Source organism: Typopeltis vanoorti, chromosome 7, assembly GCF_054136105.1.
Source record: "Typopeltis vanoorti isolate ZY-2024b chromosome 7, IOZ_Tvanoo_1.0, whole genome shotgun sequence".
NCBI lineage: Eukaryota > Metazoa > Arthropoda > Arachnida > Uropygi > Thelyphonidae > Typopeltis > Typopeltis vanoorti.
In genome coordinates this window covers 73,344,812-73,364,720 of record NC_143555.1, presented here as the reverse complement: position 1 = coordinate 73,364,720, position 19,909 = coordinate 73,344,812, and the positions used below count along the sequence as shown (strand labels likewise).

At 36.5% G+C, this 19,909-nt stretch overlaps 1 protein-coding gene across 1 annotated transcript in view; it reads right to left on the bottom strand.

Moving 5' to 3' along the window:
- The window catches only part of POSH (SH3 domain containing ring finger posh), a 552,023-nt gene that overhangs the window by 132,469 nt on the left and 399,645 nt on the right, over window positions 1-19,909 (bottom strand). The window contains exons 11-12 of the mRNA XM_090395956.1: window positions 3,195-3,588; window positions 2,366-2,767 (exon numbers count right to left, since the gene is read on the bottom strand). Of these exons, the coding sequence (XP_090252082.1) occupies window positions 2,366-2,767; window positions 3,195-3,588 (796 nt within the window). The remainder of the gene's footprint in view (window positions 1-2,365; window positions 2,768-3,194; window positions 3,589-19,909) is intronic.

The following is a 19,909-nucleotide window of genomic DNA, read 5'->3' as shown; positions in this document are numbered from 1 at the left end:
CTATGCACTATACTAGTCACTAAGACCTCAATCTGCTTCTACAATCTGAAATTCTGGATCTCCAAACCATTCTTCAATATGGAGTTGATAACTTTATTAATTTTCATTCTTTCTTTCAAGGTTATCCAGTGAACAATAATTATCAATAATTATGTTACCAATAATTAATTATAATGTGTTAATTAATTAACAATAATAATTAATTATTGTTAATTAATTATAATGTGCTTAATTATATTAAAATAAAATTCAACATTTTGACCTTTATACCAAAGTCATTTTCAGGAATACATATGTATACATAAGATCACAAGCTACAATGGTACATAGTACAGTGGACTGAAAATAACTACTTTGATCAACCACTAGCCTGACCTCTGGTGGAAAAAAATAAACTAAAATAATTTCATAGGTAAAAACTAAACCAGCAGTTATTAGTTTTCTATAGTCGAGTCATTTAAAATTTCTGTTTGTAGCCTGAAAGTTAACTGTACTGTTATCCAATTAAATCTATTTTCTTCTTTTTCCCAAATGTTATGTGAGTTGTAGTTAGCTATCCAAATCCTTGGAACTTTCAGGCTGTCATTTTTGTTAAGATTTAGTTAGTTGATAATCATTTCACAGACTTCCCTGAATTTACATTTATACCATGTTTTGGTCTGATGTAAGGACTGGGTGCCTTTCCGGTCAATTCAGTGTCACGTTTCAGGTGCATGGTCACTTGAAACATGATCTCTCTCTCTCTCTCTGTGTATTCCTGAAGATAATATCAGATTTATTTTAATATTATTAAAATAAGTTCTCTAACATGGTAGTATGTTCAGTAATTGTTGATAATGATTATTCATTTTCATGCTAGTAAAACTAAATTTTCAAAATTATTTCATTAGTCATTATTCAATAGAAGTGGAGTGTAATTCTCTCAATCTCCTAAGAATCTGTTAAAACATACATATATCATTGTCAAATTCTGATATGTGGTATATAGTGGTCTTCAAGTGGTGTACAGAATAATGTCACATTAATACATCAAAAAGTTTACATTACTACTAATCACTATCAACATCTTCCACCAAATGACTCTGTTATGTCAAAACTCCGAATATTGTTAGATCTTATATTTCTGCCTTCTAAAGGAACAGCATATGTATTTTCTAGAGTACAATCTACAGGTTGTCAAATCCAATGTTAACAAGTTTCTTTCTTTCATCTTTCTCCCCAAGTTTCTGCTTATCCTATATTACAATAGTATCATGGATAAACAGCCCATATTTTAGATCATCATCATCAAATTACTGCCATATACCCTCAAGGGGTGTACAGGATATGATAGTACTACATGAAAAACTTACATAATCACTAACTTTCTATCTACAGTTTTCCTCCAAATCAATCTGTTACTTGTCAAGTTTCCAATATTATCAGATCATATATTTCTGTTTTTTAAGGTGCTTTTTACTGTATCAATCCATTTACATCTTGGTCTTCCTCTGGATCTTTTCCCTACCAACCTGGCAGAGAACACTTGTTTTGCTAATCTTTCCTCTCCCATTCTGTTTAAGTGACCATGCCACAATAGAAATGATGAAATTTTAGGTAATCATAAAGATAACAAATATAGCACTTTGTCAACAAGTAACCATAGATATGAGATTCTGAGGAAATCTATAATGAGCAGGTTGCATCTATTGATAGATATCAAACATTATTAACATTCAAAAATGTTTAAGTACAGCTAATCGAAGATATGGTCACTCAAAATTTAACAGTATAACTGAAACAAAAATGGGAAAAGAAACACATATTAAGATTGAGATATTAGATGGATTTTAGCAGTCAGGATCACTTTAGAAGACAGGAATTTAAAATACAATCAAATCATGGTGTTTAGGCTAATACGTTGATTCTCCAACATCATATATTGTTTAAGGAAATTAACAATGTAGATTTCATAATTAAAAATGTTTAATTATTCAGTCTTATATTTCAATGAAGTCAAATCAGCATCATCAGGTATTAATACAATGGCATTAAGCACAATCATGCAGACGCACTCTTCAGTAACAAATATGAATGCAGGGGAGAGAGAGAGAGAGAGAGATAGGAATACCTAGTCCTACAATTTCACCACATGTTGGCTTTGTTGGGTGTTCTTGGCCATCTGACTGGATAAAGAAGCAATGTGTTTGCATTCTGCTGTAAAATTTTTGATTTTAGCAGAAATTAGAGCTAATTATTCACTGCAATATGTACTAAAGTGCAGTTGCCTAAATAAATATAACACTTGGATGGCACCTTGATGACGTAATTATTTCCAACTGGATGCACATATGTTTTACACAATGTGATTATTTTGTATATTTACCTTATCTGTTTTGCTCTGTGATACTACGTTTGAATGAGATGTTCCACCAGTAGCTCCAACTCCCACTGAAACATTTGGTGGGGTGAGTGCTACAGCAGCTGACAATACAGCTTGGGGAAGTAATGATGTATGATTATTGGTACGTGACTGTCCATGCCATGACTGTGTGATGCTGCCTGTACTACTACTAGTAGGGAAGTTCCCACAAGACTGTAAAGGTCGCCCTCCACTACTTGATGGAGAGGGATATGAAGCAGCCATTGTAGTAGATCCTTGACTGTTGGCCATCGTCCCACATGGTAAAGGTGTTGATATGGATCCAGCTGTAGTCCAGCTACCAATCCAAGCAAGATGACTGGGAGATTGTAACTGAGGAGTCGTACCATTCTGTCTTGGAATTATCTGTAATAATAATAAAGAATTTAACACACAAGACAAAAAAGTAATATCATAGTAACAGCATTAATAAAAAAAAGTAATAGTAATGATCACATAAAAATTTAAAAAGCCTTGTATGATATACACTGTTAGAATTAGGGAACATGAAATGATGCAGTTGTCTACCATACTATGAAATCAATGATAACCTTGGACTAGCTATCAGTAATGGCTAAGAGCAAAGAGTGGATGCTCTCAAATCTTTAAAAAAGTTAGTTAGGACTAATAGTGCCTCTCTTACTCTCTATGGCAATAAAAAAACATTAAAGGATTCTTTTTTATTATTTTTTTAAGATGCATAATATCCACTGCTTGGGTACCATTATTTACATAAAATTCGAAACTCAAATTTTGAAACTGTAGTAAAATTTGTTAGCAATCATATCCTTACCTGTGTTCTAGAAGTTGCAGGAGATGCAGAAGAAGGAGATGCCTGAGGACGTGGAGGTCTCTGTGGAGGAGTAGCAATAGCAGCCACTGATCGAGCCCATTCCAACAAGCCAGCTGCAACTGATGGTCGCGTGTCTTGTATGCTGCCATATCTAGGTCTCATGTAACTAGTAGGTGAGGTATTATTTTGGGTGCAAATACTATTGCTCTCTGGACTTGGACTACTAGCAGAACTGCTTGGCCTAGATATATTTTGGGACTGAATACTAGGAGGTTTTGGTCGGGGAGGTGCTGGGATTACGGGTCCAGAAGAAGAAGAAGGTTTTATGCTAGTGGAACGGACGCTGGCTACTGAAGAAGAAGCCTGATGATATTGAGCTTGAAGAACAGATGACCTGATATAATTTGATAATTAATAAATAGTACATTACAGCAGGAAATAAATGATTATTTTTAAACATTAAAGTACTCAACTGAAACAGGTCTCACTGAAGAATCCTATGTCAAGAGGTTTTTATTTCTAATAAAATATAAAATGCACAAAACCTAAAAATGAAATCAGCAAGTTGCAGATTGTATGGTCTTTATGTTTTAATTTACTATATCAGAAGTTAATATTCTGGTGTTATACCTGGATCAGCAAAGCTAATGCTAATTGCAAAGTGTGAGGCCTACACTCCTACTTTATAATCATATAATGTGCAACAATATTATATTTTTTGATTATTCTGATAATCAAAATTGGTCACAATAAAAACAAACCAAGTTCTAATTGATAATAAGTTCTAATTTTAATATTACAATAATCTACTGTTTTTAATCTACGGTAATCCAATGAAAAATCAAATCTTTGTTGAAATATATTAAATGTTTAATCTATTTGCATTTAAAAAAAAAAAAGTTTAAGTAATGCTGAATGAACTTCAGGAAAGCACTAATTCTGAGGATAATGAATTTTATTCCACATTACTGATGAACTAAATATTGTATAATCTCAAATAGTTGGGTGTGAATTATTTGGTTTGTCAGAATGTCCATGCATGATACATTCTTTAATTTATTAAAGAAATAACATACTGAGAAAGTATCAATATTTTGGTTCATGTAAGTAGATATGTGGTTTTGTGACTCATCTCTAGAAAGCATGAGAAGAGCACACTTTTCAGTCTAAAGGAGCAGTCTGGGTGTTTCAAAGCATAATAATTTAGCAACATAATTACTGTTATAATTTTTCAAACTGTACACTCCATAAAAAAAAGTCTAGAAAAGAAAAAAAAAATTACAGATTATCTGATTAAATAATGTGTATAAATATACAGTAACAACTGTTATAAGTATAATCGCTTCTTATATTTGTAAAACCCTATAAAATATAAAGTTCAGATGATCCATGTTTTTCTATTACAGGATGTTTTTCCCCTCCATTAACTTGATAACTGAGAGTACACTGAATAAAAAAAAAAAAAAAAAAGTAAACAATAACATGTACATAATATCTTTCCCATAAGAAAAGAAAAGAAACCATGAATTACACAGTTCTTGACAATACTGCACTTTTCAGATGATACAGAAAAGAAGAAATCAAATTATAAATGAAAGTTGTACTGTACTGTTAGGTGTCTCTCATTGAAAAGGAGAGGGTTATTTTAATCAAGTAGGAACTATTACACTGAAAAAATTTTGTAATTTGCAATGTCTTTGCATTATCACAGAAAGAAATTGCTGAAATAGATATGGTCTCTGTGCAATCGTTTAAAGGAAAAATTATAATTGGGCATTAGGTTTCAGCTTCCATTCTTCACCATCTTGTAGCACATACCATCAGATGATATCCACCTGCATTCTAAATGAATAAAAATGGGCCACAACTGGTGACTTAGCCAACAAATTGTACTCTGTATTTAAACCAATAACAAAATAATGTCAGAATGTGGTGATATGTTATGCTGCCTGGAGTATCGCCCAGTTAAATGACCCCCCCCCCCTCACACACACTGTTTATATCAGGGAACCAAGGTGAACAGTGAAAAGTAAGCTGGCGAACAAACTCAGACTTAACATTGCAGAACTGCGGATATACACCATTGATGTAGATAGTATTACTAGGATGAAGATTGATGAAAGTTTTTTCATTTGGCTATGCTACCAATTATATATTTGGTTTAATCCTTTATCCAAGTAAGTGTAAGCAAACAAAGTTTGTGCCTGAAGTATTTTCAGGACTAAAGTAACTCGTGGCAAAGATGATATAACTTCTCATCACTTGCCTTAGTATCCCGTAATGCAAAGCACATCTCCTTGCGGACATGTATGATGCTGTGCATTAAGGGAAAGGTCGTTACCAATGGATAGTGACCCTTCGCCACGAGTTGCCCCAGTCCTGAAAAATACTTCAGGTGCAAACTTTGTTTGCTTACACTTGGATAAAGGATTAAACCAAATATATAATACGAGAAAGATGAATAAAATAGGTAAAATTCTAGCTAAATAATAACCATAGGATGTTATTTTCAGGCAATAATGGTTAGTACAAAAGAGGACTATCTACAGCGTTCAGCAGTAAACACAAAATAAATCTTCTTGCATGGGCAGTTTCAAGTAACGTAGGCAAATTTAAAATAGCATAATCAAAACTATTTTAAAAAGGAGAAAAGCTAACACTGATGGTAATCTGTCTGATTTCTGTCAAGGACTTTGAATAGTCATAACATAGAGATGTAGACAAATTCACATGGACAAAAGACACAAGAAATAAGAAAAGTCTTAATGACTATGACATAGTTGATAATAATATCTTCACAGTGTTTCAGAATACAAGAGTATAAGAGTAGCATGAAACATGACTTGAAAAATGAACATCATGTGAAAAGAGGAATATGAAAGTTAGCATAGCCTGTGAAAAGAAGAATATGAAAGTTAGTTTTAAATAAATCAAAATTAAGTGCTTTTACATAGGTAAATAATATTCAAATATAGAAAGTTCATTCAATAAACAATGAACAATTACGAATCAAGAAAAGAACCTTTGACACAGCTATAAAAATTTAAAGAAAACATAGAATGATTCAGCCAAGAGAGATATATGAAATTGTTTGCAAGAATAACATAATCCAAAACAGGATGACTTCGTAAGAAATAGTTCCAATATTCCACAGTACAAAAGCATACTTTCTTTTGGACATTTATATTATGCATCATGGGTAGGATCATTAACCAGTTATGTGATTATCCATGCAAATGAATTAGGACAAAATACAAGCATATGTACAATGATCATTGGGGAGAATAGAAGTGCAATTTTCTATGACAACTCAAACAACTATACACTGCACTAAATGAAGAGGAGGAACTTTATGGAGTTAGATCAGTCCATATAAATATATTGAGCAGAGGCATGTTGCTTTTGTAGGACAATGCACCTGCTCACACTTGGGCTTTCAATGTCTGCCTCATCCACCCTGTTTGCAAGACCTGAGCCCCAGCTGCCTATTTTCTATTCCCAAATTTAAAGAAACATTTGAAAGGAACAAAATTTACCTCAGATGATGAAGTCATATCTGCAGCTGAGGACTGGTTTGTGCAACAAGGGAAAGATTTCTCCTCAGAGGATTGCAAATGATGCAGCGGGGAATATGTAGAATAATGTGTAAGTTACATGGTTCCACTTCAATTCTTTCATGGTGATCATGGCATGTACTGCATCGATGTTTTCAAGTGTGATTGCTGTGGAAAGTCTTCCTGACCTGTGGGCATCTGTTGTCTAAGGATGCCCAGTTTTAAACTTGGCCACCCATCTGGCAACTAGTTGTGCATCTCAGTTGCAGACTTTTCTTGCAGCACAAAAAAACTTGATGACAGCCAGACTTCTCTTCAAATTTCTTCAAAAAATTATTATGATTTGATGAAACATAAGGGTTACAGGGTTTTGTCATCATACTTAATTTTGAATACATCTTTTTTGTTTAAAATAAAACAGTGCAAGTTATGTATCTGCCTATCTCAGGAAAACTTTCCTCATGAGTCTGCAACTGAATTTGGGTCAGTAAATGTATCTATAATTTTTCAGATTTTATTTCACACTACTTTGGTGGTTGACTTGATTAGAGAAGATGTGTATTGGATTCAGGAGTTCTTTGGCTTTAATAATCGGCAAATCTCTTAAGGCAGAGAACGTATCAAAGCTATCATATTTGTTGTTGGTGTAAGTTATCTACAGAAAATACTCCAAGTTTTGTTCTGAAACTTTCTTGGTTGCTATGCATTCAGCATTCCCCCATTGTGTAGGATAAGGTGGTAAATTACCAGATGTTTTCATTATAGTTATGACATTATACACTCAGCCACATGATTCACTGCTTCACTTGGAGATAAGCTGACCTGACAACTGCAGAACTGAATTCTTCTAAGGAAGAAAAGGTGAACAGTCAGCTTGCCTGTATTTTTCATCTTGATATCCAAGATGAATAAATGGCTGCCTATGAAAATGAATAGATATCATGGGGAAGTAGGTATCAGTTTCCTGCTTAAACAGTGGATGATGTAGAGCAATAAAGAGGAGGAGCAGACTGTTAAGTCAATGTAGGGAATGTTTGGATACATGTATGAAAAAAGGTGCTGCTTCCTTATTATTCGTGCAACTCCAAGTACACCTTAGACTCATCGAGGGAGACCCTAAACATCATGTCAAGAACTATCCAACATTTGGCCAGTATCTATCATACTTTACTTTGAACTCAGTCACAGTCATTGAACCCACAACAGACTCTGGCAACCTATTCCACTCATTCACTACTCTCCAAGCAAAAAACCTAGTTCTAACACCTTGCTAACTACATTCTTACTCAGTTTTGGAGGGCCCCTAGTTCTCCCACCAACACACCTGTCCTGAAATATTTCCTCTAAATTAATCTTGTAAAAACTTCTCAGTAATTTGTATGTTTCAATCATATCATCCCTTTTCTGCCTATCAACCAGTTTCTGTAACCCACAAATCTCAACCTGTTCTTATAAGGATCATTCTACAGTTCTGCCACCATCTTGATTACTTGTCTCTGGATCCTCTCCACATCCTCCTATCATCAAGAAACCCTGGTGCCCAGATCTGCACACGGTAGTCAAGATGGGGTCTTATCAAGGCTCAATAAAGAAGAACAATAACCTGCTTGTCTCTGTTCATCAATGTATTCTTCAGTAACCAAGTGATCTGATGAGCTGCTTTAGCCACTTTTGCTATGTGCCCCCTTAAACTTTAACTCCCTGTCCATTAACACTCCCAAGTCTCTGGCTTCGTCAATTTCTTGGAGTACGGTTCCACCAATGTAGTATACTGCTGATAATCTTTTCATCCCAAAATGCATAACCTTACACTTTGCCACATTAAACTGACATCCATTCTCATTTGCCCAGTCTGCCAATCTATTCAAATCATCCAGCAAAGTTTTGACATCATCTGCATTAACTATTGCTCTACCCAACATCACATCATCGGCAAATAACTGAACAGTTCCTTTCAGATTCTTTCCTATATCGTTAATGAACAAATTAAACAGCAGCAGTCCAAGAACAGAACCTTGCAGCACTCCACTAGTCATCCTTCTTTTGAACTCTACTCTTGAATAAGCTACTCTCTGATATCTTTCCATCAACCACTCTCCTATCCATCTCACCAACCCTATATCAATCCCCATGTGCTACAGTTTACTGATTAGAATTCCATGTAGTATCCTATCAAAGGCCTTTGCAAAAGTCCAGCAGTATCACTGTAAACCTATTACCTTGAGCTAACTCAGCTGTCACTGTATTATAAAATGTGAGCAAGTTACTGAGGCATGACCTACCTTTCACAAAACAATGTTGGACCCAACAGTATCCCATTTCCATCTATCTATTCCTGTATTTTTGCTCTTGACCAACTTTTCCAATACTTTGACAACTCCTGTTATGCTGATCAGTCGGTAATTTGCTACATCAGTCTTGGAGCCTCCTTTATGCAATTTCTGCTCTTTCCACCTCCTCGGGACTAACTCAGAGCTGAGACTTAGAATAAACAACATGGTCAGGGGTACTGACAATTCCCTCGCTGCTTCAAGTAAAACTCAAGCTGGTATATTCAATCCCACAGCTGTATTTACATTAAGGTTTTGTAATATGCTATGCATCCCCATTTAATTACCTCAGTTCCCAATAAGACTTTGCCTCACTCATTACTACAATATCTCCACCTACTCTTGCAAAGTGTTCACTCAGTAATTCTACTATTTTGACTGATTCAGTTATCTCCCTACCATTGGCATTCCTTAAAATCATATATACAAAATGCCATATACATTCTTTCTTTCTTTTAATTGCAGCATATCGAAAGAACCATTTGAGATTCTCTTTAGCCTGCACTGTTAACTTCCTTTCATAATCTGCTTTTGACTTTCTTACAATGCTACTTACTCTTCTGGCCTGTACCTTATACTTCATCTGCCTGCTGCTCACCTTTCTCTTTAAATTCTCTCCGCAATTGTTTCTTTTTTTGTACCTCTAGCTTAATGATAATATTCATCCATTTAACTCCTGCTTGATTTACTCTCCTGAATCTAAGTATGCAGTCTGCCATAACTGCCCTCTAACATCCCTTTACTACTTCCCATGCACTATCAACTTAATTATAATACTAAGGTCACATATAGGCATAGTTGAAAAATTATTTAATGAAGACTGATTATAAATATTTCAGTTCATGCATCGTGAACCATCTTCAGTGTGTTACAGTTGGAAATTAAAAATTAAACAGCAATGAAAGTATAGGGAGAATGGAATCTCTCCTTATATGCAGTAGCAAGTTTGATAAGTTAAAATCAAACGAAGTGTGCCTGCGCTTGCATGATTATATGTATATAAAAAAATAAGTATATAAGATAAAGCGGTACAGTTCTTAATAATTTCCCAGATTTTTGGTGTGAAAGTATCATTAAGATTGAAATTTTGGCAATGCAGAAAGATTTCGGAACTTTCTTTAAAGAGATCATCATCATGTTCATGGGAACATGTGTAGTAATTTGGTGTCATTCTAAAGTATCCTATGGATAGCATTAGTAATCCCATATTCTGCTATACCCGATTTTGTTGTGTTTCTTGGAGATAATGTAGGACTGATGGTCAGAAACAGCTCAGCCTGTTTGTCCAAAGCAGAATAACTGGAAGTTCCAAGGGAATAAGCACACTCCAAATAGCAATAGAGGTGGAATGTTATCTTTTGGAGATAGTACCATGAAGTTGATTGAAATAATAGGCTTAAAAGTGGTGAACATATTAAAATTCTAGAAGATATGAGAAATGGGTATGTAAATTTCTGTAGAAGAGCACATAATGCAATTGCATTGCCAGTATTTTCACCATACAGAGAAATGAGTACTACAGTTATTTATTAAAACACTCAACTGGTTTTGTGAAATACAGGTACTTCACATCATCAGGAAATAAAAAGTTAATGAAATAAAAAATTAAGTTGTGAACATGTATTGATCACAGTAAACTATTTGAAAAGAAGAATAACAATGAAATGCTCATGTGCAGAGCGTAGATCTTGATGGTTGTTGCCATTCTGTATATTCCTGGTATCTATCTGTGGTTGTTTAATGAGATGTCCAGATTTCATGCAAAATCGTGCCTTGTTTCTTGCTGCACGTTGACAGTTTTTCCACATGGTTATACTATAAATTAAAGAAGCCAAGAAATTATATTCTTGATTTACTCCTTTATCCAAATGTAAGCAAACGAAGTTTGCTTGTGAAGTAACTTCACAAGTCACTGGGCAAATCGTATATAGATGCTTATAACTCCAAGGTCATTAGCATCACTTGGCTAGGTATCTCATAATGCAAAGAGCATATCCTTACAGACATATAATGCTATGCATTAAGGGAAGGGTCACTACTCAGACTGATTATTTCAACCTTTATTGAAGTCTCACCATCTGCATTATGGGACGCTAAGGCAAATGATGTGAAGTCATTAGCCTCTATATACGAGTTGCCCAGGTGTGAAGTAACTTCATATGCAAACTTTGTTGGCTTACATTTGGATAAAGGATTAAACCAAGAATATAATTTCTTGGCATCTTTAATTTACAGTATAACTAAGTGGCTGTCAGTCACACACAAGATTTCAAAATTATTACATCAGCAAAGTATAAGGTTGCCTTTCATCCCTTTCAACAAGAACTCCAAACACCTCATGCCTCTAAATCCTCCTTTATCCACCAGTTTATAAGCTTGGTATCTACAAGATAAACTGTACCTGTTGGTTGTGTTGCATCGGACAGACAGGCAGATCAGATGAGGCGTGCATATCTGAACATTTCAATTATGCTGAAGGAGTGTGGACTGCAGAGGTTGGTGGATAGAAGAAGGAGAGGAGAGGTGATATGATTGAAACTTTTAAACTGTTGAGAGGTGGTTACAGGGTTGACATTGGGGAATTCTTTTGCTTGGTTGAACAGCAGGAAGGAGTCATGACAAGGGGACCATCCCTGGAAGTTACGAAAGGAAACTGTGAGAAAGAGGGTGAGGAGTGGTTTCTTTGCATGGAGGGCCATGGAATGCATTGCCTGATAGAGTGGTCAGAGCGAGAACGGTCAATGCGTTTAAGGAGTGATATGATAGACTTTGTGTTTCCTAAGAGGGACCTCCCTCAATGAGTCTTGATAGTCTTGTGTTTCTTATAAAGGACCTCCCACGATGAGTCTTTTGATTCCATGGAGGCCTAAATAATAATGATAATGAGAAAAAAGCACAAATGAGAATTAGTGACACATACAATTTAATATCAAACATTAAATAATGGGGCAACAAACAGCTGATCCATACAGATTGCCGTTTCTGCTCAAGAGCATTAAGAGTATTTTAGTATAAGGTGTGACACTTTTTGGCTATTTCTCATCCCAATGATGAGACCTCATAAAAGTCGAAAATGATCTGGGCAGTGACCCTTCCCATAATGCATAGCATTATACATGTCTGTAAACATATGTGCTTTTGTATTATGGGATACTAAGGCAAGTAATGCGAGGTCATTAGCCTCTATATACGTGTTGCCCAGTCATGAAGTTACTTCACATGCAAACTTTGTTTGCTTACACTTAGATAATTCCCATATTATTGCCAAACCAATTGAATGATTGGTTCGAGGTTTTATTGTAAATAGTTGAGTAATTTAGCACTCGTGTAAAATTAGGGATCTTTTATCTGTTTTATTGTTTTTTTCCTTAGAAAATTAGTGTAGTATAGTGATTAGTGTAGATTTTCATGTTTTTTGAGTATCTGGTATCTTTATAGCATTTTTATTGTGATATTTATGAACAATGGTGGCTAAGACCATGTTTTCTAGTGATCTGAATTTGTGGGATTTTATTCAGTTCAATGTATGTGAAACGTATTTGTTGAGAAAATTAAAAGATATGCAGAAGGAAATTGAAACTGGAGAGAGCGTATGTATCAAGTGTTTGAAAAATGAGTGTCTGTTAGGTGACGAGAATGCAATAAATACTGATGGTAAGATGGAAAATAATGTAATTAATGTCGAACGTGTGGCGGTGGAAATAGAGGAGAACGAAATGATATTAAGCCGGCAAAGGTTGGTCGATTGGTAGAGCCTCTGCTACTAATGGCTCAGTTAAGTAAGTTTGAGCGCGGTTAGTAGTTGGAAGGGGACAATCGTTCGATGGTGTTGGCACACTCTCCCTCGATGAGTCTTTGGACTCCCTGGAGGTGTCAAATAATAATAATAATAATAATAATAATAATATTAATAAAGAAATCACTTAAATGTTCCTTCATAGGACAAAGTGCAAAATTGAAAAACTGCAGAAGCAGCAAGAATTAATTAAGCAGGGCTGAAAGAAAAAAAAAAGCAGGTGATTCGAAAAAATAATAAAGACCAACCAAGCAAACAAGAAAAAGAGAAAATTATGTATGGAGGCTCAATAATCAGAGGAGACTTAATGCAAATATTTCAAAATCGTATTTCCCAGGTGCAAAAATTCATGATATTAGCCATGCCATCCGGATGCAAAAAGGATGTAAAGGAATTGTTAGAAGATGAAAATTGTAAGTCTCCTACCACACTATGATAGAGGCAAACTGAGGAGGAGGGCACTGATAGCCAATGAGTCTATATGTAGATTATGCAAAAGAAATGATGTAGAATTTGTGGACCTGTTGTCTTTGATGGATGGATGGAAGGAAGTATTTGTACAATGTGGATGGACTACATCCGAATGGTTTTGGTGTTAGATGTCTGGAGAGCTTTGTTCACCGAGCATGCTGACATGCAAATTCAGGGAAACTTTAGTAAATATGGAAGCAAGTGAGTTTGTGTGAAAGAACATGAAGCAAGTGAGTGTGAGAATGACCAAGTGAGGAATCTAGTCTCTCAAGCAAAAATATTGAATAGGTTAGTTAATTCAGAAAGTAAAGGTGGTGTGTGTGGGGGGGGGGAATAAAGGGATGTTGCCATTTTTATATAATAATGCCAGAAGTATCAGGAACAAGAGGGAGGAGTTTTTGGCATTGATTAGTGCCCTGCCAAAAGTTATATGCATTAGTGAGACTTGGCTAACAGCAGATGATGTAGTTATAGGATTGAATGTGAAGGGTTTAGCATTTTGAGGGAAGACAGAGAAGATAGGATGGGGAAAAGAGTACTGTTGATGATAGTACATGAAATGCAACCAAAAAGAATTGGAGACAGGCAGGAGGGTGGTTGTTCATTTGAAGCAATCTGGTGTGAGATTAAGACCAGTAAGACAAAATATACAGTTGGTTGTTGCTATAGACCAGGGAGTTCCACAGATGATCTGGAAGACATGCATCGCTAAATTTGTACAATGAGTGCAGGTCGAGTGATTATTATGTGAGACTTCAACTATATTTATACACCTGCTAAAGGATAATTTACTTAAGGGAGCATATGATGGAGTGGACTAGGGATGGAAGAGTATTGGACCTGGTCATAGGAGAAGAGCTATTCATAACCCCAAGGTGATAACATTTGCATCCTATTGGTGAAAGTGACCATGCAGCCTTGACTTGGAAAATTGTAAAACATGAGGATATTCTATCAAGAAGGAGTATTTGTGGAACTACAAGACAAGTGATTATGACATGCTTAGGAAGAGGCTTAAATCTGTGCCTAAGGTAGGGATACTGATCAGGTAGGAGTAAGATGGATGAGTAATATCATAAAGCACAAGCTGCAGAAGAAGAAAATGCTGTGGAAGGTATATGAAGAGAAAGGTGACCAGCATGGCAAGGAAGGCAAAATCGGATTATGAGAAGAATTTAGCCAAGCAGGCGAATGAAATCTGACCACTGAGTGACCACTTTGCAAGTATATATCTTCCTAGTGAGGTTACTCCTTTAGTAGTGTGACAGACACTATGTGTGAACGAAGGTGGATGAATTGGAGGTCCTTATGATATTGCAGAATCTCAATGTAAATACAGCTGTGGGATTAGATGGGATATCAGCTAGGGTTTTGCGAGAATGTGCAAGAGAACTGGTAATGCCTTTCACTAAACTGTTTAATTTAAGTCTCAGCTCTGGTAGAGTTCCAAGAGAGTAGAAAGAGGGCAAATTTATTCCTTTGCATATGGGAGGTTCTAATACAACAGTAGCAAATTATAGACCAATCAGTATCTCAGGCATGGTGACAAAAGTACTAAAAAAATTGGTAACAAAGAGAATTCAAGAATAGGTAGATAAAAATATGATACTGTATGAGGGTCAACATGACTTTGTGAAGGGTCAGTCATGCCTTAGTAATTTACTAAGTTTTTATAATAGAATAACAGTTGAGTTGGATAAAGGAAATGGCTACACGATGATTTTGATAGACTTTGCAGAGGCATTTGACAGAATATCACATGAAACACTGTTATGCAAAGAAATGGGGATGAATATGACACTGGTTAACTAGATAAGAGGGTGGCTGCTACTGGACAGATATCAGAAAGTGGTATATGGAGGGGCAAAATTGAGGTGAAAGTAGGTGACTAGGGGTGTGCCACAAGTTTTAGTGCTGAGACCATTGCTGTTTAATTTATACATAAATGATATAGGAAATAACCTGAAAGGAAATATTCAGTTGTTTGCTGATGATGCGAAATTAGGTAGAGTAATAGTTAATGAAGGTGATGTGGAGAGTTTGCAGGAAGATTTAAATAGGCTGTCAGTATGGGCAAAAGATAATGGGTTTCAGTTTAATGTTAAGAAATGTAAAGTTATGCACTTTGAGATAAATAGATTACAAGCAATTTATTACATTCATGGCACTGTACTACTCCAGGAAATAAAGTTTATTTCCTGGAGTAGTACAGTGCCATTTTAGGGGTGGTAGACAGAGAGTTTACAGTTTAGACGACATATTGCTAAGTTAACACATAAGATTACTTGGCAGGTGAAGAACACATTAACAAGTAGAGATAAGGAAGTTGTAATTTCTCTTCATACAGCCTTCATACGCCCACATCTGGATTACTGTGCTCAAGTCTGGTCCCCTGGGTTTCTTCGGGATGTAGAAGCGGTGGAGAGGATTCAGAGGTGAGTGTCCTGTGAATGTGCCCTGTGAGGATAGATTTTAGGTATATGGGGAGTTGATAGGAGAAAACGAGGGATATGATAGAAACATTTAGGTTGCTTAAAGGATTTTATATGATGTAAGGGAAATGTTTCAGCACTTGGCTAGAGCGGACCAGAACAAGGGGGAGGGGGCGGTAAACAGAGCTCAAAGTTTTGAAGTTCAAAGTTTTTTTCACTTATTGTACTATAAATTAAAGATGCCAAGAAATTATATTCTTGGTTTAATTCTTTATCCAAGTATAAACAATCAAACTTTTCTATATTTGTATATAGAAGCTAATGACCTCACATCAATTGGTGATGGTCAGCAGTAGATGGCAATGGTGTAGTTGTGGTCAGTTGGTGGAACGGTGGAAACAGAGCTGCAGAGCAGGTGCCCTCCCTTGATGAGTCTTTGCCTGGAGGTGTTAAATAATAATAATTGCCTTAGTATCCCATAATGCAAAGAACATCCTTTCAGGTGTATTTAATGCTATGCATTATGGGAAGGGCCATTATCCAGACTGGTTTTGAACTTTAATGCAGTCTCATCAATGAGAGCCAGACAGACCCAGAAGGGATATCAAAGTTATCAACTTTACTGACATAAGGAGTGAAGCAAAAGCTCTTCATATTCCCTGCTATCTTGAGAGAAACTGTGAGTGGAGAAAGTTTATGAGCTAATTGCTCGCCCTGGGTAGGCTAGGAGATTAGTCCTCACTGTTGGAGTTTAGGATGGCTTTAGGTCTTTTATGTTTGAAATAATCCATTGCGTCATAATCTACAGCCAGTTGGATCAGTTTGTTAGGGTGCAGAGATGCTTTTGAGAAGAATTTGAATGCTATAGTCTGCACGAAAGTGTAAATATAGGGGACATTTGTGTCCCGGTGTAGCTGGACAGTTCGGATGAACCATGGGGCACCCAGGATCATTCTGAGACATTTAGTCTGGATACGTTGTAATTTGAGAATATTAGTATTTGAAGTATGACTCCAGGCTGGTGAAGCGTAGATGAGTATTGGACGAACCATCAGTTTGTATATGAGAAGTTTGATTCTGGTGCTCAGCTTACTGTTCCTGTTAATTAGCAGGTAGAGCTGGGCTATGGTTTTTTGATGTATTTGCACAGAGAGTCTTGATATGGAAGCTGAAAGTCAGTTTTCTGTCTAATATTACTCCAAGATATTTGATCTCAGTTTTCCACGGAATTTTAGTGTTGAAAAGGAGGATATCTTCTTTAGGACGCACTGATCTTCTAGAGCATAAGTGGCCAACAGCAGGCCTGCAGCAGCAGGATAAAAACTATATTAAATTATATGTATTATCAATTTAGCTATTAGTTTCGAACGCAGATTTTCTGATTGATATACTAGTTATATTCATTATTTCTGATGACGGAAACAATTTATATTCTCATCACGGAATAAAAATTGCTTTAAAAAGATGACTCAATTTATAAAATCTACTGCTTCTCTGTGCAAGTGGTAGATTTCTAAGCTCTCGATTAACGCATCACTGAAAGTCACTTGCTCTGCTCTGGTTACAGTGACCAGTTTCAGAGACACAGTTTCAAGTATTTTATATTGTTCTCCCAGTAGTAAAATGATTTAACAAATATAGTAATTCAATACATATAACTATTGCCTTGAAAAAATGCAGCATTTATTTTTATTTAAGTTCCTTCTAAAAGTGTGCAGCCAGTGACGCTACCACTCATCATATATTGGCCCTCGTATAGAATGAAGTTGGCCACGCCTGTTCCAGAGAATAGGACAGCTACGGTCTTCAGGGGATTCACTTGGAGTCGCCATTTGGTGAAATATTGTTCGATTAGCAGTAGGTTTTCTTGCAGTTTCTTGAGCTAGGTGCGGCTTTAAAGATCTGGCCAATATCGCTGTATCATCTGCATATTGAGCTTTAATTGAAGATAATGGGTTGGTGCGGTATATCATACAAGTATAAGGAGAATAGGATTGGTGCTAGTAAGGATCCTTGTGGAACTCCAGCCAAGATGCGTTTTTGTGTTGAGACTACCCCACACATCCTCACTTGCATGCGCCTATCACAGAGGTATGCCTTTATAAGATGAATGATTCAGATTGGTACACCAGATGATATCAGTTTGTATGGCAAACCATAATGCCAAACCTTGTCAAATGCACTGGCTATGTCAAGGAAAACAGTCCCAGTGCATTGATGGCAATTAAAACCCGTGATGATGTGTTCCACTAATCCGTGTATTTGTTGTGTGGTGCTATGCAATTGTCGGAAGCCAAACTGCTCCTCAGGCAGGATATTTAGTCGGAGTACTGAATCATGGAGTCTGGTAAGAATTATCTTCTCGGCAATTTTGCAGAGATTTGAGATGAGGCTGATTGGTCTGTAATCTTGAGGCAATCTGGGATCTTTTCCAGGTTTATGGATTGGTATTATGTCCGCCAGTTTCCAGTAGGAAGGGAAATGTTTGTAGTGAAGGATGGAGTTAATTATATTTGTCAGATGGACAATAGCTGTACGTGGTAGAAGCTTTATTACTTTGTTAGAGATACCATCAGGTCCAGGAGACTTTTTGTTCTTAAAGTTCTTAATAATATCATATATTTCAGCAGGTGAGGTGGGTGCAATTTGAATGGAATATGTGAGAACAGAATTGAGTGAATATCTGACGTTACGGTGGATCTTGTATATATGGTTAAAATCGAGGTGATCGTATGCAGGTTTACATTGTTTTTCAAGATGATTTGCTATTGCTTCAGCTTTATCAGCATCAGTGTGGATGAGACCTGAATCTCTCTGGAGAAGGGGGGGGGAGAGTTTTATTTCTGTTTTTAATCTTTCGGATGAGATTCCATATGGAGTGTTATCAGTAGAGATGGAGGTCAGTTTTTCTTCCCAGAGTTGAGTTCTATGGGCTGCGAGGGCATCTCTCACTACAGAGTTGAACCTGTTCAAGATCTGTTTGTCTTGTGGTGCCCTGGTGTTGTGGTATCTTTTTCTTGCCTTTCTCTAATCAGATTCATAACATCTTCTGGCAAGTGGTTGGATTTACAGGTAGTTGCAGGGGTAGTAACTGCTGCACAGGCTGCTTTAATCTGTTCTATTAGATTTTTAACGGCTGTTTCAATTTCCCTCTTTTGATTTTGATTTTATGATGGGAACAGGACCAATATATTTTGAAAGTACCTTGGAGAGCCTTTCCCAAGGAATGAATGAGTGAGGGGGGGGGGGGGGGGGGGGGGGAATGAGATAATTTTTCAAGGTTTCCCAATTTTAACTGTATTGGGTTATGGTCTGATGACAGATCGTTAATTGTCATTAAAGTGTATTGGAGTCTGAAATGCTGCAATATGGCTATGTCCAACACATCAGCCCGACCATAAGTGTTGTGATGGGTGGGGTCAGCGGAACCTATTACATGAAAGTTGTTGAAACCAGCATAGTTTTGTAGTATCTGTCCATTTTTGTTGGTGGAACGGCTATTCCAGGTTGAATGCTTGGCATTTAAATCACCTGCCACAATGATAGGCTCTCTGGTATCGAATAAGGCGTTCAAATCCGAGAAATCTTTAAATTGGACATCATAATCCTTAGGGACATCCATTTTTTATTTTCTTGCAGAATAATCGGAGGTATCTTTTCCCTTGAGGAGGTAGGAGAGTCCAGATCGAATTGAAGAAGACGATCCAGATCAGGACCGTCTTCTTCAATTCGATCCGCTTTGGGTGGTTCAGAGGCTGCAGTTTTGCGTTTTTTGTGAGCGCGAATCTCCTGATAATCGCTGTGATCTGCAATGGAATTGTCATCAGCAGTTGTTTCCATTACGTTGGTGCTATCCTGATGGATACTGGGAAGAAGTTCAGAGAGTTCAGGGTCATCTGAATCAATCTCTTTTATTTGATGAATTACGACTTTACCTGGCCATTTAGTGTGCAGTAGATTATATGGTGCCTCCATGATTGGCTCCAAACTCTGTTCTGTGGGGCAAGACATGCCTTGCCCTTGTCACGATAGTAAATAGACAGTTGCTTATGATTACAAGATATGAAACAATGGCAATACTGGCGGCAGTAGGCCTAGCGTATTGCCCTTGTAATTTTAATTGCCTTACCTG